This window comes from Lontra canadensis, unplaced genomic scaffold, assembly GCF_010015895.1.
Source record: "Lontra canadensis isolate GAN:19392208 unplaced genomic scaffold, GSC_riverotter_1.0 scaffold133, whole genome shotgun sequence".
NCBI classification, from domain to species: domain Eukaryota; kingdom Metazoa; phylum Chordata; class Mammalia; order Carnivora; family Mustelidae; genus Lontra; species Lontra canadensis.
The window spans coordinates 432,871-456,396 of record NW_022631127.1 but is presented as its reverse complement, the minus strand read 5'-3'; the positions used below and the strand labels follow the sequence as shown (position 1 = coordinate 456,396).

At 52.9% G+C, this 23,526-nt stretch overlaps 1 protein-coding gene across 5 annotated transcripts in view; it reads right to left on the bottom strand.

The window, feature by feature from the left end:
* IQSEC1 (IQ motif and Sec7 domain ArfGEF 1) overlaps window positions 1-23,526 on the bottom strand; it is a 369,892-nt gene that overhangs the window by 69,513 nt on the left and 276,853 nt on the right. Inside the window, exon 1 of one of the 5 annotated variants that reach the window (XM_032842818.1) lies at window positions 987-1,206. The exons of 3 other annotated variants lie outside the window; for them this stretch is intronic. In XM_032842818.1, the coding sequence (XP_032698709.1) occupies window positions 987-1,051 (65 nt within the window). In that variant the 5' untranslated portion in view covers window positions 1,052-1,206. Of the gene's footprint in view, window positions 1-986; window positions 1,207-23,526 lie in introns of those variants that run through there. One more of the 5 variants, XM_032842820.1, reaches the window with a different exon arrangement.

Here is a 23,526-nt window from a genome sequence, read left to right as displayed (position 1 = left end):
CACCCCTCTCACCAAGACTCCATCCCTGACCACACCAGGCGATTAAAAACACGCATACACCCAATCACACCAGCAGACCCTTCCCAGCCGCACTCAACACAACAGCAGCAGCCACACAGATCTCAACCCCCCCAGGGCTCCAGGCTCTCCAGTGCCCTCCTGGGTCCTCCCTCTTCCCCATCCCCCTCCTGGAAGTACACCTGGATCACCTGTGCACAGTCCGTGAAAGAATCCCTCGAACCCCCACACACTTGCCCAGGGTCTCCCCAACAGAGCTGATGCAAAACCCTGGACACAGGCCCAGGGTCTGGCATAACTAGGCCCCCAGAAAGACTCCCTGGCAGCCTCAGCCTGCCCCAACCAGATGCAAGCACAGACACCCAGACACCCGCCGGCCACACTCCAACTCACACACTCCATCCAGTCCACGGGCTCCTGCCTGGCACCGGATACCCACAGTTTCTCCCATGGAAACTCACCCCCACACAAGCTCCCATCCCGACACTCACTTGGGAGCGAGTGTGCACATGCACACACGCGCGCGCACACACACACTCCTGTCCTGACAGCGTCTCTTTCTCACACACACAAACTCAGGTCCCTGCGCTGGTTGCACACATACTATACAGCCACTCTCCACCCCGTCACCCCTCCTCCCTCCCTCACACACAGGCACTCATCACACACATCCTGACAGTCTCACGCACCCCGGCACACCCATCCCTGCAGCCTCTCTGGCACACACTTACACTTAGAGCCCCAGCAGACTCTAACGAACCGGGGCACAACAACACAGGACCCGGCTCTCTCACAAACCCACAACATACCGCCCGCAGCCGTGCAATGACTGGGGTTCTGCTGGCACCCCCACCCTGCCCCGCCAGGCCATTTCCGTGAAGCCCCTCCCCAAGGCCCTCTCGCCCGAGCCCCGGCGCCACCCCCCGCCCCCGCCACGCGATCCCCCAGATTCCCGGCCACGGGCTTACCCGCTGTCAAGCTCCAGCTCCAGCAGGGACTGGGTCCGCTCGGAGTTGCAGTGCAGGCACCACATGGCGGCCGCGGCGGGAGTTGACGGGGCCGAGCGCCCGGGACCCAGGCCCCGCCGAGCGCTGCCGACTCCCGCTGGGGCGGCAGATCCCGGGACCGACACCGGACCACCGAGAGACCTGACCACCCACCTCGCGACCACCTCGGGTCTCCCGGCCCGGTGCCCGCCGGTTCCCGCTGCTCCCGGCTCTAGTCCTAGCCCCAGGCCGGCCAAGCCCTCCTCTCCACCGCCGCCACCGCCACCCGCCCGCCTGGCGCAGAGCGAGGCCCGGCCGGAGGAATGTGGCCCGGGAGGGGGCGGGGCCAGGGGCGGGCCCGAGGGCCGGGCTGCGCCGGGCGGGCGGGGCTGCGCGGAGCCTCGTGGGGAAGCGCGAAGGGGGCGGGGCTATCAGAGCCAAGTAGGCAGGATCGTCTCCGCCGGGTTAGCTGGCCAACAGCACCCCTGTACCTGCAAGCTAGGCCCTTCTCTGGGAGGGCTGTGCACTCCCTCCAAAACAGAGTCTCCCCAAATACATATCTGGCTCCTCAAGGCATAAGCACAGCAAATATAAAACCCAAACCAGCCAACTGCAGCCTACTCTGCTTATGGCGCCAATCTCTGCCAATCCTGATTTTGGCCTCAGACCTCTGCTCCCGGGATGTTGTGACTTTGCGGTTCTGATGTTTCTGCCCCAGAGAAAAAAATGGGTTCCATCCTGAGGCTGGGGACACCCATTTGGGGACTTCTGGGTGAGGATCTGATGAAAGCAGCTTCTTTTTCCCTAACCCCATTCAACACCCCTGCTCTTCCTCACCCAGAGACAACTTTCAGACACCTACGGCTGGCTTGGAGTAATCCTGATTCGCTGTTAGAGCTCTTTACCTACACTTGGTCCTCAAGACAACATGTGATATAGGTGAAGCTATTGGTAGCCCCATTTTCCAGAAGAGGAAACTGAGGCTCACCTTAACTGGGTTAACTCTAAGAGGTTTTCCCTCACTTTCTCTTCCAGGCTGCTCCTCTCTCCCTACTATAAGCAATCCTGGCTTGCTGTTCTCAATTTGCATATTTACTTGTTTATTATCTGTCCTTGGGCTTCATGAAGGCAGGCATAGGGCCCAGCACCCACACTTATGGAATGCCCACATGTCGTTGGGAGACATCAAGCAAACACAGACACAATCAAAACCCCACCTGCCCCAGCTGCAAGTTTATCTCCTGGAGGGCCAGGCAGCTGGCACATCTGCAGAAGTCGGGAAGAAGTAGGAAGCCACTAATGTAGGGACATCATCTTGTGCCTTTTGAGTCTTCCATTTGGAAGGGGTGTTGCCGAAAGTCTAATGATGAGTGCTTTCCCAGATGGGGAAACTGGAGTGGGGTGGGGGACAATGAAGGAAGAGGGCTGGGCTGGCCCAGCTGGTAGCACCAGAAGAGGCCATCCCTAGATCCAGTTTAGTGTACCAGGGTTTCCAGGCAACAGGCTGAGCAGGAATCCAGTGCCCCTCATTGCCCATCTCCACGTTTCTCCTCTCTACTTCTGATGCTGTCTTTGCTACATTAAAAATAAATGCTCAAAATGGGAGAAAATATTTGGAAATCACATATCTGATAAGAGTCTAGTATCCATGTCATATAACGAACTCTTTCATCTCAACAATAAAAAGGCAAATAACCCAATTTTGGAACAATTGATAATTGTTCAATTGATAACTGGAACAATTAGAAAAAGGGCAAAGGATCTGAACAGACACTTCTCCGGAGAAGGAATATGAATGGCCAATAGACACATGGAGAGATGCTGAACACCACTAATCATCTGGGCAATACTAGTCAAAAACACCTCACAGCCACCAAGATGGCCAGAATCAGGGAGATGGACAAGAGCACCTACACACAAGGGTTCCAGAAGGAGACGACTTCGGACGTGCACTGCTCAAAGCCTGTTACCATGTCCTGCATCCTGGTTGGGGGGTAATAGGAGGCAGGAGGGGATAGGCTTTAAATTGTCCAGTTGCAGGGATGGTGGTGGTGGAAAACTCCCACCCCAGCTTGAACAGCCCTCTAAAAATAGGCTGCAATAAATGGAGCCAAAAGAATTCCCCCAGCCCAGCTGCTGGAGCCCTCCAGACACAGGCTCTGACCGACAGCCTCACGACCTGGATTCTCCAAGAATTCCAGGCACTTGTCCAGGCCCACGGCCTAGCCGCCTGCCAGGATGGTCTTGGCGACATTGTTCCGGCTGGGATTTAGAAGAAGGGGGTTGAATTTCCCTGTTAGCATTTGGAATACCAGAGGATGGAGTCCCTGGAAACCAAATGCCTCTTAATTCTCTTGTTTTATCTTTCTACAAAGCGTGCCTCTTGTTTCTGCTCAGTTAACTGCCTTGCGGATTAATAATTTAGGGAACCGTGAGGCAAACAACAAAGTTCCAGCCTGGAAAGGCAGAGAAAGCCAATTTTTCTGCTAAAACGACTAGACTGGGCAGAATTCTTACATGTTCCATTTGGGCAAGTTGCTTAGCCTTCTGAGTCTTGGTTTTCTCAACTGTAAGGTATGGCTCAGGGACCACAACTATCCTGGAGAATTCATCTTCCTGTTTAATTTAATTTAGTAAGTGTTTATTAGTGCTTACTCTGTGCCTGTCATCTGAGGCCTCAGTGGGAGACACTGATGTGACAAGTGTCCCTCAGTATGATGTTATAACAATCTGGAGGAAGGAGCTTGTAAGTCTGCCTCATAACAGGCTCCAAAGATGAAGGGGCTTTGGGATGGGGCATTGAGGGATGAGTAGGAGCCCATCTATAGGGGCACAGGATTCAAGAAAGTCATGAAAATATTTAGTTCCACTGTACTGTCCTGGGTTTCAGTCCTGAGTTGCTTGCCTTGACCTGTCTCACGTGTCATGACCCAACTTCATCCCCATCCCCCTGGCTTCTGACATCAGACACATATATAGCACCCTGCCCCACCCCCCAAGGCCAACTTTTGCAGTCCCTCTCCCAGAGCTGTCAAGATGAAGGCCAGCTCCTCCACACAGCCTGCCTCCAGGCCTGTGTGCCCTGATCGAGGTTTACCTCTCCAGCCCTTGCCACTTATCATGTTCCCTCCACACACGCCATATCTCCAGTAGCACAAAACTTCTTTCAAAGCCCCAGACTCCTGCTGTGCCTGGTTCCTGGCTAAGACTTTGGATTTCAGCTTACAATGTCTCCTCTCCCAGAAAGCCACCCCTGACCAGCCCCTAGTCCAAGTTAGACACTCCTCGTAGACACTCTCGGGTTTACTCTGCACCTGCTCTCCCATTACACCAGTGAGCTGTACTGCTCTTGCCAGGCAGGCTGTATTGTTCTCCGCAGCATTCCCTACACCTACAAGGGGGCCTGGGACACGGAGGTGCTCAGCAGTTGAATAAATCCAGCCTGAGAGTCAAATATGGCCCACTGCTTGCTTTTTTAAAATAAAGTTTTATTGGAACAGAGTCCCACTCATTCACTTATGTATTATCTGCAGATACTTTTGGGCTACAACAACAAAGCTGAACAGTTACAAAGGCGATAGATGACTCACAATGCCTAAAATATCTATATCTAGCCCTCCGCACGAAAAGGTCGTCTACCCTGCAATAAATGAAGGTCCTCTGGGGGAGTTTCTTGTTGGCACCAGCTACCCTGCCTGTCCTGCCAGACCTCCAGTGCCCTTGCGCAGGCCCACCACGGACAAGATCTGGAAGAGCAGAATCCAAATGTCATGGGGGAAGGTGGTGATTAAAACCATAGGGCCGGGGGCACCTGGGTGGCTCAGTGGGTTAAAGCCTCTGCCTTCGGCTCGGTCATGATCCCAGGGTCCTGGGATCGAGCCCCGCATTGGGCTCTCTGCTCAGCAGGGAGCCTGCTTCCTGCTCTCTCTCTGCCTGCTTCTCTGCCTACTTGTGATCTCTGTCTGTCAAATAAATAAATAAAATCTTAAAACAAAAATAAAAACAAAACATAGGGCCGGGCCAAGTGACCTTCAGACAAGATGGCCACATGATGGGACGATCCACTGCTAGAAATGACTCCTACGGAGCTCCTTGCCTGTGTGTACAAAGACTTAGGATATTAGTTGATTGTAACAGTGGAACGGGGAGGAGGAGACATACAATGTCCCTCAGTGGGGACTGGGCAGTGGGTACATGGTTATACACCCATCACTGGAGTTCTGTGTTAACAATATGGTGGCACACCATACACATAGGAAATGATCTGAGATTGGACGCTGTGATTAAAAGTCCAATAAATCATCATATGTACTTATAGTAAGATATATAGAACACTAGTGTGCTTATATAGCATCATATAACCGTTGACTATTTCTTAAAGAAGATCCAAGAAACATGGACCAGTGGTTGCCTCTGGGAAGGGAAACTGGGGTTTCCAGAGATTCCTGGAGATGGGCCTCTGCCCTCTAAGACTGAAGTCTTGTTGGGACAGGGCTGGGAAGGAGAAGGGAGGACTTCTTGCTTTATGCACCACCACCCCCCGCCTTTTTTTAAAAGATTTTATTTTATTTATTTGACACAGAGAGATCACAAGTAGGCAGAGAGGCAGGCAGAGAGAAGGGGGGGAAGCAGGCTCCCCACTGAGCAAGGACCCCGATGTGGGACTTGATCCCAGGACCCTGAGATCACGACCTGAGCCAAAGGCAGAGGCTTAACCCACTGAGCCACCCAGGCGCCCCTCTATGACCTTTTATAGTTTTCAAAATTTTAAACATGTTTGTTCCCTTAAAAACAAACCAAAAAAGCCAGTGCAATGAAGAAATCAATACAATCATGGCAACCTACAGGACTGGAGGTCTTCTAGCATCTTATAGGAGACCCTGAGGCCCTCCAGAGCCAGTGCCCAAAGACCCCAAATTCCAGATGGTACTTAAGTTACCTCTTGGGCCACTCGGGTTCCTTTGCCTCTGAGTAGGCTGTGTCTTACTGACAGCGTGAAAATCAGTGGGAGCCCATTTGACTCCCCTCTTCAGTGTCAATCATTCTTCTGTTGCTCTTCATAACACCGAATGAACATCCCTACAGCACAGCCAGGATGCCGGGCGCGGGAGAGAGTTCTGTCATCATCCCTGCAGCCCATGCCCTCATTTTACAGACAGGGAAACTGAGGCCTGGAGTGAAAAAGGGATGTGCCCTGGGCTGTATACTAGGAACATTGATCCTGGTCCAGGCATCCTGCCTCCCAGGCCGCAGTACCCCACAGTCCAGCATACAGCTGGGCTTTGGGGAGGGGGGGTGTTGGCTCCCTACAGAATGGAACTTCTTCCTAGGAGCATTGGATGCTGTGAAAACCAGAGGCAGCTATGCAGAATGCAGAATTGTGTAAAATGGTATCTCAGAGAAGCCAATCAGTCCCCCAGGACAGAAAGTTTCCAGATGAATCCAGCTGCTCCAAAGTGCCGAGTTACTTTTTAAAATTTCAATCATTTTCACATAAACCACTTGCAAATCACAGGCTTCCCTAATTGCACTACACCAAGTAAAGTAAATGACCTTGGGATAACTTACTTTGGGAGGCTGGAGGTGGCCCCGAGGGGGTGTAGGACTGTTTACCGTGAACTAGTCGATATGGCCATCACCTGCGCAGATAGTACTTTGGTTGTCATCTAGTCCCTGACGCCTTGCCTTCCAGCCTCACTCCCAGATACCATCCCTACAATAGAGCTCCTCCCAGAATGCACGGCGCCCTCTTTTGTCCCAGTGCCTTTGCTTTTGCGGTTCCCACTTCCCAGGCCACCCTCTTCATCTGCTTGGCAACATCCTACTCAGCCTTTAAGACTCAGCCCAAAGGTCACCTTCTCTTCGAAGCCCCTCCCAGTACTCTGTCTCCCAGGTGGGGAGGGAAACCCTCACCAGGACTGTGGGCACCGCAAGGGCAGGGACAATGGCTCTCTGTCCACTCTCCTGGTGGTGGGACTCAGACACTGCCACTGCTCCATATGACCAGCTACCAGCAGAGCTGAGTCCCAACCATAAAAACTCAGTGCTACTTGGGCTGGCCAAGACCCAGACCGTGACTGTGAGATTGAAGAGGCTTTAATGTTTGCATATCCTAAATTTTAGGGCTGGAAGGAGTCACCATGACCCAGCGTTGCCTGCCCATTAGGTGGGGAACCTGAGGCCTACAAGAGGGGGTTGCACTTCCCAAAGTCACTTTGGGGCCAGGCCAAGACCTGGTCATCTGACTTCCTTTCCGCATCTCCTTCCCCACTACTCTGACAAAGCAAACCACAGAGTCAGGGAACCATTGTGGTTTGAGGTGTAAGGAGGATGTTTTCCTGTGGTCTTTGAATGAACAATAAAAATCAGACGCAGGTGCTACTATGCCTACAGTTGACAATGGATTAACTCAGGCTGGAAGAAAAGATCCTTAGGGAGGGCTTGCAATGACAGAACCGCACAGTCAGGACACAGGGTCAGAAGCAAGGAGAATCGAAACCCTTACCAGTACTGGCCGGCGCTATACAAACTCTGAAAAGCCTAGCATGTGACAGGTGCTCAGTGACTGACACTGTGAACCAAATGGTCAGGAATGATCACCTCCTCCAAGAAGCCCTCCTAGCCTACAACCCCAGAGCACCCCATGTTTCCAGGTCCCCAGTGCCCACCGCAACCCCTGCCACACAGTGGGTGATTATAAAGTGGGTGTTGTAAAAGTGAAGGAAGGTGGGGGGTGCCATGGGTCAGAAGGTGCTGATGGCTTCCCTCCTTAGTCCGGCCACTCTTAGGGGCCCCCTCCCTCCATCCTTGTCCCCCTACTGGGCCCGGTCAGGTAAGCTGAGCTGCTTGCCTAGGGATTTAGGGCACAGGGCCTGTGGAGAACAGACCTGTGGCTTCTAAGTGCCACTACTTGAGTTACGGGTCTCTACTCAAGTGGATGGGAAGTGGCCGTCTGCCGGTCTTCTTGCAGGATTCGAGAGGCCTGATGACATCAGGAAGACATTTAGTAGCAAATACCTAATTAGGCTGCTACCTTCGTCAGTGAAGGGCTCTTCCCTGACCGCACCCCGCCCCACTGCCCTCGAAATCATACCGCACACCACAGTTCCCATCAGGTGGTCTTGCCAGCCCCGGCTCACAATCAAAGTGACCCCACCGCAGCCCCCCCTTTCCCTGGCTGGTAGCACAGGGAAGCTGCTTGGCCAGATCCTCTGGCCTGACCCTCTGGGCCCCTCCATACCTGAGACAGAGCCCAGGCCACCTTGGTTCTCTGTCCCAGGGTGAAGAGGCAGCCCTGTGGCCAGTAGGTCTGGACGCACATCCCAGCCCCTGACTCCCTTGTGTCACCCTGGCTGAGTCCCCCAGCTTCCTGGGGCTTCAGTGTATGGATCTGGAGACCCTCCTTGCAGGAGTGGTGTGGGGGCTTGGCAAGAACATCTGTAATTGCCTGGCCAGGGCTGGGTACCCCGGAGGCCTTCGGAACTGGGCAGTCCTTCCCCTGCTCCACCACTGTCCCCACAGAGTGGGAATGCTCACACCTGGGGACACCAGTTGGGGTCACAGCCTAGCTCCCCCACATCTGATGCTTGATCTTGCATCCTGGGCAATTGGATGGGTCTTTCTGTGCCTCCTTTCCCCCTTTCTGCCTCTATTTGCCTCTTCCTTAAGTTTGGGGCTGTTACCTCTCTAGACAGCCACAAGGCCACCCCTCACCGGCGCCTACCCTTTATCAGGCACTTTACAGAAGAGGTTGCATTTAATTCTCAACAACCTTCCACTTTACATAAATATGATGACTCAGAAAGGCTGAGTAACTTACTTAAGGCCACACACCTAGAGGCTGGATGACAGGGATTTGAGCCCAGATCCATATGACCCCCAAACCATGAATGTAATCATGAGGCTAGACCTGTCCTGTCTTCCCCCCACTCCAAGGGCTTATTGAATGAGGCTCTGTGCTAAATGCTTTACATGTATCATTCATTTAATAAGCCTTACAATGACCTTCCCAGGAACATACCACTATTACTGTCCTCATCCGATCATCCAGAGAAAGGAACCGAGGCTCAGAAAGCTTAAAGAATGTGCGTAAGGGCAAACAGCTAGGAAGTGAGGATTTGAACCCAGGGCTGTCTGATTCCCAAGTCTATGCTTTAAACACTGTTCTCTTTGGTCTTCAAGGCCCAGTTCCAAGATGTCCCCTGCAGAAGACAGTTTCCCTTCTCAGCTGATATCATGGAAATAATAAAAGCAAATCCAGAACCACCCCCCCCCCACAACTGCCCCACACTGGCTATGGAGTCTGACTCCTGGTTCTGTCCCCTTCTTGGCAGTGTGGTCTTGGGCATTGCCATTCCAAGCCTCAGTCTCCTCCTCTGTAAAATGGGCATGAATAACCAGGCATATCACTGATGTTGTAAAGACTTTAGTGGGATACCCAGTGCTGGGCCCTCAGCAAGAGTTCTGCCCCCACTGTCCCCACTTAGCCAGCTCCCAGGTCCCCAGTCACAAATCCCAATTCCCTCTGCCCTACTCTCTTCTTGGGGGATGCCCCGCTTGCCCTCTGGAGTGGAGAGCAGCTGGGGAGAAGCGGGCAGGCATGGTGGTAGCTGGCCCCAGGAAGGACTTGAGGCTTCTGCCAGCTATGCTAAGGCAGCCCAGAAGCCGAGGTGGGGTCACATGGGGCCAGCTCACACTCAGTGGGGCCACCAGGGATGAATTAACTTCTGTGGTCCCAAGCCCCACCCACAGGCCTACAGTCTGGAAAAGAGACCCCACGTGTAAAGGGCTCTGAGACAGCACACACATGTTCCAATGGACGGCACCCCGCTTGCCGTCACCTCCTCTGAGGGATCTTCTGGAACACCCCCAGGTAAAGCCCATCCCTATTCTATTTCATCTAATTCCCTTCAAAGCCCATCTCTCAGCCTATATCTATCTTGCTTAATTATTTGTTTACTTGTTTATCGTCTGTCTCTTCCATCAGAATGGAGCTCTGTGAAGGAGGGACTTTGTTTTTCACCGTGTCCCCAGTATCCAGATGGAGCCTGATCTACAGTACGTGTTCAATAATTGTCTGATAAATGAGTGAGTCATGCTGAACCACAGTCGTTCTCAGTCAGGGACAACCACACGGATGGGGCAAGGCCTGCAAGCTGGGAAGGGAATGGCAGGCCCCACTCCCGCTCCCCATTCTCACCCTTATCTTATTCGATCTCAGCCAACGCCTCTATTTCCACCATAGATAGATTATGGAAGGGCTGGGTGAAATGGTCTTTCAAAAACACCAATTTTCGTCTCCAATGTGCCCAGTACATAAAAGAACCATCAGCCAAAGATTTTATTAAAAAAAAAAAAAAAAAAAAGATGCATCCCTCCAGCAGGGCAAATGACCATCCTTGACATATCTGGTTCTTTCCTGGTAGCTTTGCTTAAACTGGGGCCCCTCTGTATTAAAGGGAGCAGGTAAAGTGAGGGCATCGGGGAAGAAATAGGGAAATCTACAAGGCCTCGTTCTCTTTTCAGATTCAGACACGTGTCTTTCTAGGGAGCCGCTAAGGAAGGAGCCTGCTTATTCTTGAGCCATGGGTCCCCATGGCAGAACAGCTACTGAGGGGCTGCCAAGCCAAGGCAAGGCCCCAGTGGCCCTCTCCCTTAATGAACAGACACATTCATTTACAAGTGCCAGGGACGCCTGTTTTGCAAACGGATGCCACTAAGTGCTCCTAAAACAACAGCCTCTCTTAAGTGGGTTAAAAATTCCCCTCTGCGATTTTCTTTATGTTATCGATTTAAACAACACCTTCTCTCATCTGGCAGGGACGAAGACTGCAACCAGCTTGACCCGACTCCACTGATTCGGAATTAATGGATGCGAGATACGTGTGATGTCTGAATAAATCCATAACTGAGAACATGTGCACTCCTGAATGTGTCCCACAACTGCCCCTGACATTTATTCCTACCTACTCTGTGTCTGTCAGGCACTGACTGGGGAACCAGAAGGTGCAGAAGGAAACAGAGGCCCTGAAGCCCGGAGAGTCTAAGTCATTTGTCCAAAGACGCACTACCTCTAAAGCATGGAGCTGGGACGGGTACCCACCCATGCTGACACTCAGCCTGTGTTCTCTCTGCTCCACGGGTGGTTCTCAAAGGCTGGTTCCAGGAACATCAACAGTTGCAGTCTCAGCTGGGACTTTTTTGCAATTGCAAATTCCCACGGTCCAGGTGGGTCTGATGCCTACTCCAGTTTGGGAATCTTGGGTCAGCCAGGGCACTGAAGTGGGCCATCAGTTCAGTATGGGAGCCAGATGGCACAGGGTCAGGACTGACCGTGAGCAGGTGGGATGGCCATTTAGGGAAGGCTTCCTGGAGGAGGTGAGGTGAGGCCTGTCTTGGGATCTGTGGCATGAATGGGAATTCACTGGGTGGCCCAGCAAGAGAAGGGCACTCCAGGTAGAGGGAACAGCATAGGCACAGCCTTGGTGAGCTTGGGAAAATATAATCATAGTTCTGCATATATGGGGAGTGTGAAGTACGGGGATGGGTGAGCTGTGAGGAATGAGGCCAGAGGGTGAAGAGGGTAGACTTCCGGTGGCAGAAGCGGCCTGGACTTATCCCTAGGTTGGTTTTCCCAATGACCACGAAGGACACGTCTACCAATTACTTAACACCATGCTTTACATGGGGAAAACTCGATCTTCTCCATCAATAACAAAAAAAAAAAAGTTTCACTGAGAATAAATGCAATTTTCCCATAAAAACAAATCACCCAAACTAAAACACTGTTATAAAATCCTGCTTCAATCCTGTTATCAGCAGAAGGCCTGTGCTGGAGGCCTGCTCTGGGTTTGTTTAACGCAGACATTAGCAAGCAAAGAGAATTCATGTTCTAGAAGGCAGCCATAAAACAGAAGGGTGCTTTTTATATCCTGATAGGGAATAAGACACAAGATGTATTGCTAGGTGAAACAAGTAAAGTGATGAATGCTGTATTTGGGTAAAAAAGGAAGGGGGAGGAGTAACCCCCCCCACACACACACAGACACGGACATGCACGTGCACACACGCACACTGACATAAGCATAAAATACCTCTGGACAGCGGTTACCTTTGAGGGAACTTGACAGGGCTGGGAAGGTGGTTTGCTGTTCACTGTGAGCCTTTTCTATCTTTAATTGTTGGACCATGTGACTATACAACGCCCATAAAAACAAGATACAATGAAGCCCTTTTTTGAGTGCTAAAGAAGTATTAGCAGGGACCAACACTTTGGTCTCAGAATAACTAGCAGGGCTGAAAGAGCACCGGGAGGAGAGTTACACTCTCCCAGGTCCCATGTGATTCTGTTCCTGGTCCCTGGACGCCGAGTCTGGGGCTCACCTGGAATCATCTCACACGGCCAGAGTCTCACACTTCCACCTGCCTGGTGGGTAGCAGGGGCAGGGTGGTAGGGGGAGTCAAGGCCATCTTCCTATACTCTTGGGAATAAGACTTGGTTGCCATCCCACCGTGCACCTCTTGCATTGTGAGGGGAGAAGGCCAGGCCCCCAGGGAGCACCTCTTGTATGCTGGGCAGTTGGCAGCTGTCTGCAGCTTGGCACACACTGTCCTGTGGATGGTTATCAAGCCCTGTTAGGCAGCCCACCAGGAAGCTGAGACACACAGAGTTTCAGTGGTACACCTGAGGCCGCTCAGCTCGCAGTGGGCAGAGCTGGAATTCCAATCCGCAGGGTTCTCAGGAAAAGCCTTGGAGCTTCCCTCCATGCCAAGTGGGACTTGGGCTGGTAAGGGAACGTTGCCCTATGAAATAAGAGTAAACCTGGAGGCCCCAGATGGGGCTGCCTCAGACTCCTGGAGTGGGTCCATAATGAGCAACCCTTATGCAACACAGCCCACAGACAATTTTGGTCTCTCTCACTGTTTCCGTACATGAGCATAATTTATATGTTAATCGCAAAGATATCAAGGTTTGGAAACCCCTGGAGTGTTGGAAATGCAATTTGTAATTACAAGCACACAGCAATTTGTTCAACATGTCAGCCCTGTCCACGGTAATTATTCCCCTGGTTAAGGGTAATCCCCGCCGTGCATGGGAAAGGGAAGCCAGGAGCGAGGGCGCTGGGCTGGGACCCCAGTTGTCTTCCTTGATGCCATTTCTTCTCCCAAGATCCCTTCCCAGCCATAGAGAGAGCACAGTCTGCACCTTACAGAAGGGACAGAGGCCCAGATGGACCAAAACACTTGCACAAGATGCGAGATCACACACCAGAACACGGGGAGCTGGGATTTGATACCAATGGATGGCCCAAGCCGTGAGGGTCCTCACCTGGGATGCAGGCTCTGATTAGAAAGGGCATTTCTTCATTCAACACACATTGGTTGCCCTTAGGCTTTAACTCTAGGGCAAAGTATGGGGGCTAAGGAAAGCAGGGGAGGGACTCCCAGGCTCTGAAGGCCTCCTGGGTGTCTAGCTCTGGCTGCGCTAACTGTAGGGCCCTCATTCTCTGCTTTATACACGTGGCTTGCGGATGTCCTGTCCACCCTGTAAATCTGGGACCTCACATTTGCATTTCACTGGCCAAGGCTGCGGAGCAGAGACCTGGACCCCAGCACTCCCCTGCAAAGTGGGGGTCCACTTAGCCATCCCCAGGTTGGGCTTGGCGGCAAATGAAGATCGGTTTTAAAAAGACAACTTAGGGCACAGCTGGTAGACCCATCCTTGAAGAGGAGGAAAGATAGGCTGGAGCCACTGAACCAGCAGTTTAGGTGTCAGACGGAGGTGTAGGTGAGGAACAGGGGGAAGGGTGGTGGGCTCTGGCATGACCAGAGCGGCCCCAACCCCGCCTCTCACCAGGCTGGTCCTGGCTGGGCCAGTCCACCTTCCACCACTGGAGGGCTGGCGCCACCTGTCGTCCTTATGGGGAACTGCAGCCTGGCCTTCCCAGACCCAGGACAGAGAGCGGACAGGACCCCATGGTACCCCAGCCTTGGGAGAGGTGCAGAGAGGGGCAGCTGAGTCAGCTTCTGGACCCCACCCTAAGCTTCCTCATTCAAACCTCTCCCATCCTGCCTGAACCATCTGAGACATCCTCTTCCCCAGCCCTCTTGCACAGAGGGAGGGCAGCTGGGTTAGGAAGCAGAGACAAGACTCAAAGCCATTTTCATTGACATTTGTCTAACGACAAATCATCGCCCTGCTTCAAAATCTGGCTCTTCACTGCTTACAAAATAAGCACCAAATTCCTTGCTATGCCTAGAAGTCCCTGCAAATTTGGCCTCTGCCCTCCCTACTCGGCCTCAGCCTCTTACCTACTTGGTTGGCTCCTGCCACCCACCCTTTGAAAATGCTAGTTCAGCACACATGTCTCTCTCTTTTCACCTACTTAACCGTGACTCCACCTTCAAGCCTCAGCTCCTTCAGGGATGCCTTGCCTGGCCTCCTCACTGGCCCCACTGAGCAATTCCTCCTAGCAACTGGCTGATGTTGTTCAGGACATCATTTCCCTCTCCTAAACCAGACAGCTGGGTGAGGATAAGGAGCATGTCTGTGGGACTCACCATTTACTTCAGCCCCAGAGTCGTGCCCAGCACATACTGGATGCTTGAGAAATCTTTGTGGAAGAAATGAATTATGTCTAGATCAAGTGAGTCGCTGTCCCCAAATTAACATGCCTTCATAAATAAAACATTCATGTCTCAAGGGGCCAGGCACAGAGGTAAAGGTGTTTCATACTTGAGCTCTAGGGGAGGGGATGGGGGGGATATTAACAGACAATAAAGTAGGGGGTCTGTGCACAGATGTCCTGACCAGGACTAGACAGCCAGAAAACCTCGAGCTGAGATGTGAACCCAGGTCTGTTTTGAGTCAAGCCATCCTGTGGCCCCTGAGGCCAGGCATATGGCCCAGTTCCCTCGGAGGTTTCACCCAGCTGGGTTTGCTCAAGCTGCTCACACAGATGGAGGACAGTGGTTAGAGTTCCCTTTCCCCTGAGGTTACCAACAGAGTTCTGGAGAGAGATTCTAGAAAGCTAAGCACAGGAAGACTGCCTAAGTGGGGAGGAGAACCCACCACACCTGCCAGTGAGCATGCTCAAGGCTGGTTCTACCATCAATGTGCAGGGCCCCTGTGCCTGTGACTCTGTAAAAGGCGCCCTCTTCTGGTGGACACAGCCTCTTAGACTCCTGCTTGGAAAGACTGCATTCTTTCTTTGCCAAGTGCTCTTACACAGTGCACAACCTGAACATCTGTGCACTAGAGGTGCCTGGAGCTCTGCCCTATTGGGTGACTATGACCCTTGGTCCCTGCCGCCCTCCTGACACCAGTAGTGAATCCTTCTCTTCCTTCAAGGGGGCAGGGAGCCCTTCTGGTAAGGCTTTATACCTATGCATGCAGGACATGTGGGCCACATGTAGCCACCAGCTGCCTTCCTTTCTCAGACCCTGGGAGAGAGAAAGCCCCAGAAAAAGCCCTCTGGGAGATTTACATGGCAGAGATAAGACAGTAGCAGGTCCAGAAATCACAAGGCCCACAGAGAAAACATCAGCAAAACTTAACACTGACTTAAGTTGCCTCATGGGAAGACCGTCAAAGTTTAATAGGGAGGCAGGAAAAACTCCAGGCCACATTATGGGCATTAGCCCAGGTGAGATGAATGACATGTTGCCTGCCTGGGTCTTCAAGGAGACGGATCCTCACTCCTCTCGGAGAAGCTGCTGCATGTCCTGGGCTTCTGCACTGAGTCAGGAACCCGGAGGAGGCCAGGGCTGGCTCAAGGTCACCCAATGGCCAGCTGGCAGCCAGGCTGGGCCCATGCCAGGTCCCCAGGCTCCACCCTCGCTCCAGACCCAGATCTGCTGAGCAGGGAGAGGGGGAGCTGGTCTCCAACTCGGGCCTTCAACCGGGCACAGAGGGACCGTTCTTTGCAGCTCAACAATCCCCCTGTTTGCCCTGTGCCAGGCTACAGCCTCCCTCGAGTCCTGCTGACGAGGAAAATCTGGTGCCAGCGTCCGCAAATATGTGTGCCTTCTGGAGGGAGGAGGGAGTCAGGCTCTCTGGCCGAGTGGGTGGATTTAAAGGCTCAGAGGGAAGTCACAGGATGGGGGCAGAGCAAGCTACCGGTGTTTTCTTTAAAAGACACTGCAGGGATTAAACACACATATAGATGTATCTCCTGAATATCCAACCATATACCCACAAAATGCTCCTCATGTTTGCTCTGAGTGGGGGGGCATATGCAGTTTCATTGTATATTCTTACAATGTTGAATATTTTTACCAAGTGTCTGTTTTCCTAAGCAAAGAGTAACCTCCTAGAAATAAACCAAAAATAAGAGGTCCAGGAAGAAAGGAAGCTGCCAGAAGGAGCTCAGAATTTCAGAGATGGAGGGAGCTCAAGTACTGACCTTCTCAGTAAAGAACAAAAGCTGAGGGGCACTTGAGTGGCTCAGTCAGTTAAGCATCTGCCTTTGGCTCAGGTCATGATCTCGGGGTGCTGGGATCAAGCCCCACACGGGGCTCCTTGCTCAGCGGGGAGTCTGCTTCTCCCTCTCTCTCTGCCACTCCTTCCTGCTTGTGTGCTCTCTTTCTCTCTCTACCTTTCTGTCAAATAAAAATTTTTAAAGAAAAGACATGAAAAACAAACAAACATACCCAAAAGCTGAGATTACTTGTGCTTGCTGGGAGCTGGGTCGTGTCGGTGGCCCATTTGTGCATGGTGACATTTTAGGCTCAGAGTGACTGAAGAGGCAGGCCCTATTATTGTCACTCCCACTACACAAACCAGGGGACATCGCCCCAAATCCTAGCCACTAACCCAGTTTGGGTCTTGTTCTTGGCCTCAACTTCCTTGTAGGGACCAATAGTTCTCAGAGAGCCCTGGGGAGGAGCGACACTGCTCCAGAGGGAATGTGCCTAGTCAGGCAAGCGAGGGGAGTCCCCCGGCGGCGGTGGCCATGGTGGCGGGAGTAGAGCCTGCAACTTCCGGGGCCACGCAGGCAGGCTGCTGAGAGGAGGCAGGGCCATTCTCTCAGCCCAGGCCCCTGCCAAACCACAACCACCCCCAACCGAGATCTCGGTTTTCTTGTCTATTAAATGGGTGAGTCTTCCATGTTTTGCTTGGTAGGAATAAAGCTTCCCCGAGGGGAGGTGCCTGGCAGGTGCTCAGTCTATACCCACTTCCTCCCTCCTTCCCTGCCTTAATAATTCCAAGAGCAGTGAGGCTGCGTCCTGCCAGGCCAGGTAGTGGCCACTGCCCAGGGAAAGGCAACAAGACCTGGAGGGCTGACTGGAGGTTGGCAGTGACCCCTCCCATCTAGCAGGCACGCCCTAGACACAGAAGAGGACGCAGAGCCCCTTGGGAGATGGGTGGGCAGGGAGCCCGAGAGGCTGTGTGAGCTCGAGTGAGCTTGCATAGTGGCCTGAGATCTGGCAGGCCCTTGTCCCATGCCGGGCCCTTCCACCTCCTACCTCTCGCTGCTTCCAACAGACCCAGATGCCAAGAGATTAGGAAGGGATGTTTATCTTCTAGACGGAGGCACCCAGAGTTGGGCAGGGAAGACAGGGCCAGGGATCACCCTGGCGCTCCCTTACCTTGGTCCAGTGCCCCTGCCACAAACAGCGCAGCCTCGCTGGCCTCTGGGGCCTCCTCGGCGGCCCACGTAGGTGAGCTCCCTCAAGCCCTTCCCCGGCCTGTGCAAGTGGCCAGCGTGGGTCCTAAGCCCTCAGCCCCTGCTTAATCCGCCAGGGCCCTAGTCAGCGCCAGTGGGACACGTGACAGCCACAGCCCCACAGACCTGTTTGGCAGGAGTGTCAGCTGGGCTGGTGGGGGAGGGCTGCCTGCCCAGCCGGCGCCCTGCCCTCGGGGGCTGTCCCTGATCACCTCGATCCTGCTGGCTCTTCCTGGCCAGAGCCTGTGGTCCTGGGCTCCTGCCCGCCTTCCCCGGGGAAAGGTACGGGTATGCAGGGAGGGGGAGGCAGGACAGATGAGGAAAAGGGCACGCTTGTCACCAAACGGTGCTGGGTAATGGTGTGTGTGTGAACATGTGTGTGCACGCGCATGCGCACACTTGGAATGAGCCCCTTCTTTCACACCACACACCGATCAATTCCAGGCAGATCAAAGATCTAATGTAAAACACACAGAAGAATATTCATGACCAGTAAGTGGGAAAGGAGTTCTAAAACACAAGACATGAATACTAAAGGAAAAGTTAAATTTGACTTCTTAAATTAAGAACTCTGAAATGAAGACGTTCACCCCAGAACAAGTAAAAAAAAGGCAAGATATCTACAATGTACGTAAATGATCAAGGATTCAAGTCTGAAATGCCTAAAGAGCCCCCCCACCCCAAATCCACAAGAAAATAAAAAAGACAGCCCAAGATGGGCAAAAGACTTGACCACGCACTTCACCAAAGAAGAGATCCAAATAGCCAATAAACATACAAAAATGGCCCGACCTCACTGGCAATCAGGTAACTGCAAGCTAACATCACAGTGAGAAACCATCCTCCCGCCCCGGATGAGCAACAAAGGCAAAGGCTGATATTAGTAGGGTCTAGCAGGGCCTAGGGAGAAGGGGACGCGATAAGAGGGAAGGACCGCACGGCGTCCTTCCAATTAAAGGTAATGAGCAAGAGAAGGGTATGCCCGCCGCCCTAGGACATAGACAGGTTCCAGAACAACAGCCCCAAACTGAAAACAACCCACAAGTCCATCACAGTAGACCAGCTACAACAGCTGTGGCCCAGCGACACAAGGGAATATTATACGGCAGCAGCAAGGACTCACCCTAGCATCTTAGGACTGAATGAGCCACACGGCCGAAACTTCAAGCCCAAGAAGCCAGACCCAGAGAAGTATCTACAGTCTCAGTCTATTTACAGACAGCTCAAAAAGCAGCAAAGCAGAAAAACAGAAGGATACTGTAAAAAATTGTTCAGCAAGGTGGTAAGACAGCGAGAACAAGAGCATTATTATCAGAAAAGTTGAAATGGTGAAACTCTTTGAAGCATAATGATTGGGGAGGAACACAGAGCGGGGGTCGGGGGGAGAGCTGTTTCTGACTACGCTCCATTTCTCGGCCCAGGTGGTAGGCTCTTGTGTATTTCTCTAATTTTTCTTTAGGCGGCTGCACATCTCTTTTCACTTTCCTATGTGACGGATTCACAGCACATTTAAACAGACACATTCATATGGGTGGGGGATAGGTGGGGACCCCGAGCTGTGACTGCGGAGCTACCCACCCCTCACCTCACCTGCCACACCTCAACACAGTGGCCACCACAGCCACATTGGACGTCCCCGCTGAAAGGGCTCATTCTACCCTCTCGTTTTCAAGACAAGCAGGGAAGATCAGAGACAGAAAGGAACTTGCCCAAGGCTGCAGAGCAAGTCGGGGCCAGAACTGGAATCTAGGTCTTAAACCAGGGTTGTCTCCTCTTCCTTTTGGAAGAATTTTCCCATTGCAAACCACCTTTAATCACCAGTTGGGGCAGACTCATTCTGTTTAGCACTGGGTGCTCTCCGGAATTTTTATTCACTTGCTTATTTATTTGGGACTGCGTATGCTAGAACACAAGCTCCTGGAGGAAAGGGCTTTTGTGTCTGTTTTGCTTTTGTGGTAAAATACTTGTTCCATAAATATTTGTTGAATGAATGAATGAATGGAGCTGACATTTCTATTTGGACTCGGAGGCCCCAGAAATACTTAGTAGCTCCTGTGATACCCCCAAAGGAGAAAATGAAAAATAACTGTATGACATTGACACACTTTCTCAGAATTACTTTCATAACTGCCTTAGGTGGCCAGCACTGTCATCACTCCCATCTTCGGGAGGAGGAAACTGAGGCTCATCAGGGAGGCCTAGTGACATGTCCCAGGCCACGAAGCTAGGAAGTGGAGAGCTCGTGTTTAAACCCAGCCCCAGAGGCAGGCTGGCCCTCAGCAGGTCCACGAAAGGATCCCCGTATCAGGATCAGCATGCTTCAGCCCCTCCACCCACCCTCACCCCTACCTCTTTCAGGTGCCAGTTACAGCTTCCAAAGTGATCTCTGGTTTCTTCCAAACTCCTTCGGCCCAGAGAGGGGAAGGGACTGGTCCAAAGTAATAGGGAGTCCAGCTCTCTGCCTTCAAGCTTCCCAAGGTAATGTGACCAACAGTGACCCCAGTGCGGCTCGGGGATTTGCCAGTAGACACTCAATTTCCATACTGCTTTACTTCCTACCAGATTCTGAGGCCCCTTGGCTAAGTCCAAAAGCTGGTCCTACTTCTGCAGCTGGATGAGCCGGATAATGAAACATTCCCAGAATACCCTCAGGCAACTGGCTTTATTAAAACACTGGAGCACTTAGCATTTTTACAAACCTATATTACCATCCTGATAGCTTTCACCAAGCCCTCAGATGATGATTAAAAAAAAAAAAGTCATTGGCTCTGGGAGTCTTGGAGCTGCAATGACCCTCGGGGGCACCTATACTACTGATCTATAATAAATCCTCTGTCCATCCTCAGTTTGCATACCTCCAGGGAAGGGAACTCACTACCTTCTAAGGCAGCTTGTTCCTTGTTTGGACCCAGCTCAGTTGAGCACAACAGAAACTTCTATCAGCCAGTGAGGTGGTTTGGCCACAGTTCTGCCTTTGGGGAATTCAGTCGTGAGTGATTATGTCATCCCAAAAGAATGGGACAGAGCCCAGGCTGGGATTACCTTCCAGAGCGGCAGCATGAGAGGTCTGAGCCATTATATCCCCATCACATATGGCACGTGGATTTATGTGGGTCAGCCTGGACTCTGCTCAGTTGAGAACCCCTCTGGGGTGCTGCCTCCCCGAGAGCATCTAGGCATTCAAACTGGCAAACTGTGAGGCTCTAGGGCCCAAGGAATGGAAAGGATGGTCATCAGTCATAGGATGGAGGGTGCGGCATTCCAAATAGTTCCCTCTGGCCTAGGGGCTGACATCACTGTTTTAATATTATGCTTCCAGAACCTTCATACACATGAACATCCGCTCTGTGGTTTTGCAGATGAAGTGGGATGATATATGTGAGAGCCACTGTCACAGGTTCTGGCAAGCGGGAGACGTTTAAAAAATGTTGAAGATGCTGGCCAAGTATGAATTGCAATCATGCGAGATCAGAAGGCCACATACACACTTTTCTTCGAAGAGTCACTGAGAACTTGGCTGCCTGTGTTCTGCCTTCCCAAGTTGGCACATGCTCGGGTAGCCCAGTGGAATGGCCCGGGCGGGCAGGAAGGTTTTCCTGCAGCCTGGTGACCTCACTGCACACCTATGCCCCTGCACACTCTCGGGCAGGGAGGACACAGGGACTCATGGAAGGCTTTGCTGCAGCAGTGACATCGATGAGAGTAAAGGATGAACAGAGGTTTCTGTGTGTGTGTGTGTGTGTGTGTGTGTGTGCGCGCATTCCTGTGGGAGCTAGGACAAGGCAAGCCTGGGTCCAGAGGGAAGGCAAGGGGTACAGAAGATGCTGCTCCCCCAAACACGTTTGAGTTACACTTCACCATGGCAACAACCAGGACTGAGTGTGGGGGAACCCCAGCGCATGCAGACCTCACCAACATGAGGGGTCCTGGCCAGCCTCCTTTATGCAAAACACACTTTCCTGATAGGAACAAACAATCCCATTCCCTACCCCCTGATTCCACCGAGTGATGAGACCATAGACTGGTGACAGAGAGCTGGCTGAGCTCTTTTAGGCTAGCTGACTCCCCACCCCAGTCGTCAGAATGCGGGTGGGAAGGAAAGCTGAAGACACAAAGGGTCCCAAGATCTGGTCTTGGCCTTGGCACTCCCTCCGCACAATGGGGAAGGGGCATGACTAACAGCGGGGGGCTGCTGTGGGCCCAGCAGGTATCGGGTGGGAAGGAAAAGGCAGACTGCTCCTGCCGCCGCTGGATGAGCAGGCAGCCACGGGCCCTTTCAAAGCCACCTTGACAGAGGCTGGCAACTCTGGTCATGAGACCCAAGATTACTTAATGTTTGCAAACTGTGCTGGAGCCAGAGTCCCCTGCAGAGGAAGGCACCGGTCCCCTTCCTTGTCCCTCCACTGCAGGGACCTCTGTGGGAACACCAAGTCCTCTGAGTGTTCCCTAGGCAGCAGCTGCCTCAAGGATGGCTGGACTGCTGAAGAGCTGGGGACAGTGGGATGTAGTGTGACCTTGAACACGTTCCTGCCTCTCTCTGGCCTCAGTTTCTCCAGCTCTAACAAGGGATGGGCTCTAGGATGCTTCTTCCAGCTCTGATGCTCAGTGGCTAGGCTATGGGCATTGTGGAACCTGGGGCCGCTCTTAGCTCAACTTTTCCTGCCTGGGGATGGGGGTGTGGGGCAAAGGGGGCATGGGGCTGTTTCTCACACGTGGGTTCAGGAGCTTGGCTACCTTACCAGCCCACAGGAGGAGCCAGGCATGATGCTGGAGGCAGAGGAGAGTGACCAAAGGGATACTCCTGTGTCACCTCAGCTCAGAGTTGCTCTGAGGGGACTGCACAGGACAGCAGGTGGGTTGTCTGGCAGGGACTGATCACAGAGAGGAGCAGCAGCTTTGTCAAAGGGCACAGCCAGACTCCGGCTCCTAGTTCAGAACAAGTGCTTCTCTCCCCGCACTCCACCCCCCACCAAATATAGAGCATGCTCAGAGCAAAATGTACAGAGCTGACCAGGCAGAGCAGACTGCTGTCCCCAGAAGCCTAATCCTGTGGACAGGCCCGGGGGAGGGGACACCCACCGTCATCTTCTGCTCCGTTTGCTCCAGGAACAGATCAGCTGTGACAGTTGAGGGCTTGGGAATTTAAAGCAGCAACTGCCTGGCAGAAACTTGGGAGGGGGATTTCCCCATGACTGGAGTGGGGGTGTGGGTGGGGACAGCCTTGACTCACCTCTGCCAGCTGTGCTGCCCCCTATACTGCCCAAGGGCAGCCCTTCTGGACAGGGCAGGGATTTTCCACAGCGGGAGCCCCTTGGCGCCTGAGGATCCCCTCTCAGGCAGGCAGGTGGGGCAGGACATCCTGACACCTGACACAATCCCCTCAGTTCTCAGACCTGCCTCCTGTCCCATTTGGGACTGGGTCCAAAGACTGCCACGGGCTGTTCCAGTCCTTGCGCACCGTCACCTACACGGAGTGCCGGCTGCTGGGCCGCTGGGATCTGACCCGGAGCAGCCCCCTGGAACAAAAACCAGCCTCTTGCCCACGTAGGGGCAGGAGGAGGGGTCGCCCAAGGTCACACAAGGGGTCAGGGGCAGGACTGGATTCGGACCCTGCCCCTCCAGTCCAGCCAAAACTCCTCACTCCTCCCTAGACGCGTCTGACTCCCAGCGAATTCCTGAGATGCTTCAACCTCCCGCCCGCAGGCTCCGGACCCTGGACGCGGTGGCGGGATTTCTCTGTCAGGAGGCAGGAACAGAGAGGAGCGGGGAGGGAAGGGAGGGAGTGCAGTGGTTGGAGGGTAGGGTACAGCTTCGCTTGACGACCCTCGGGGCCTGGATTCACGTTTCCCCGCCCC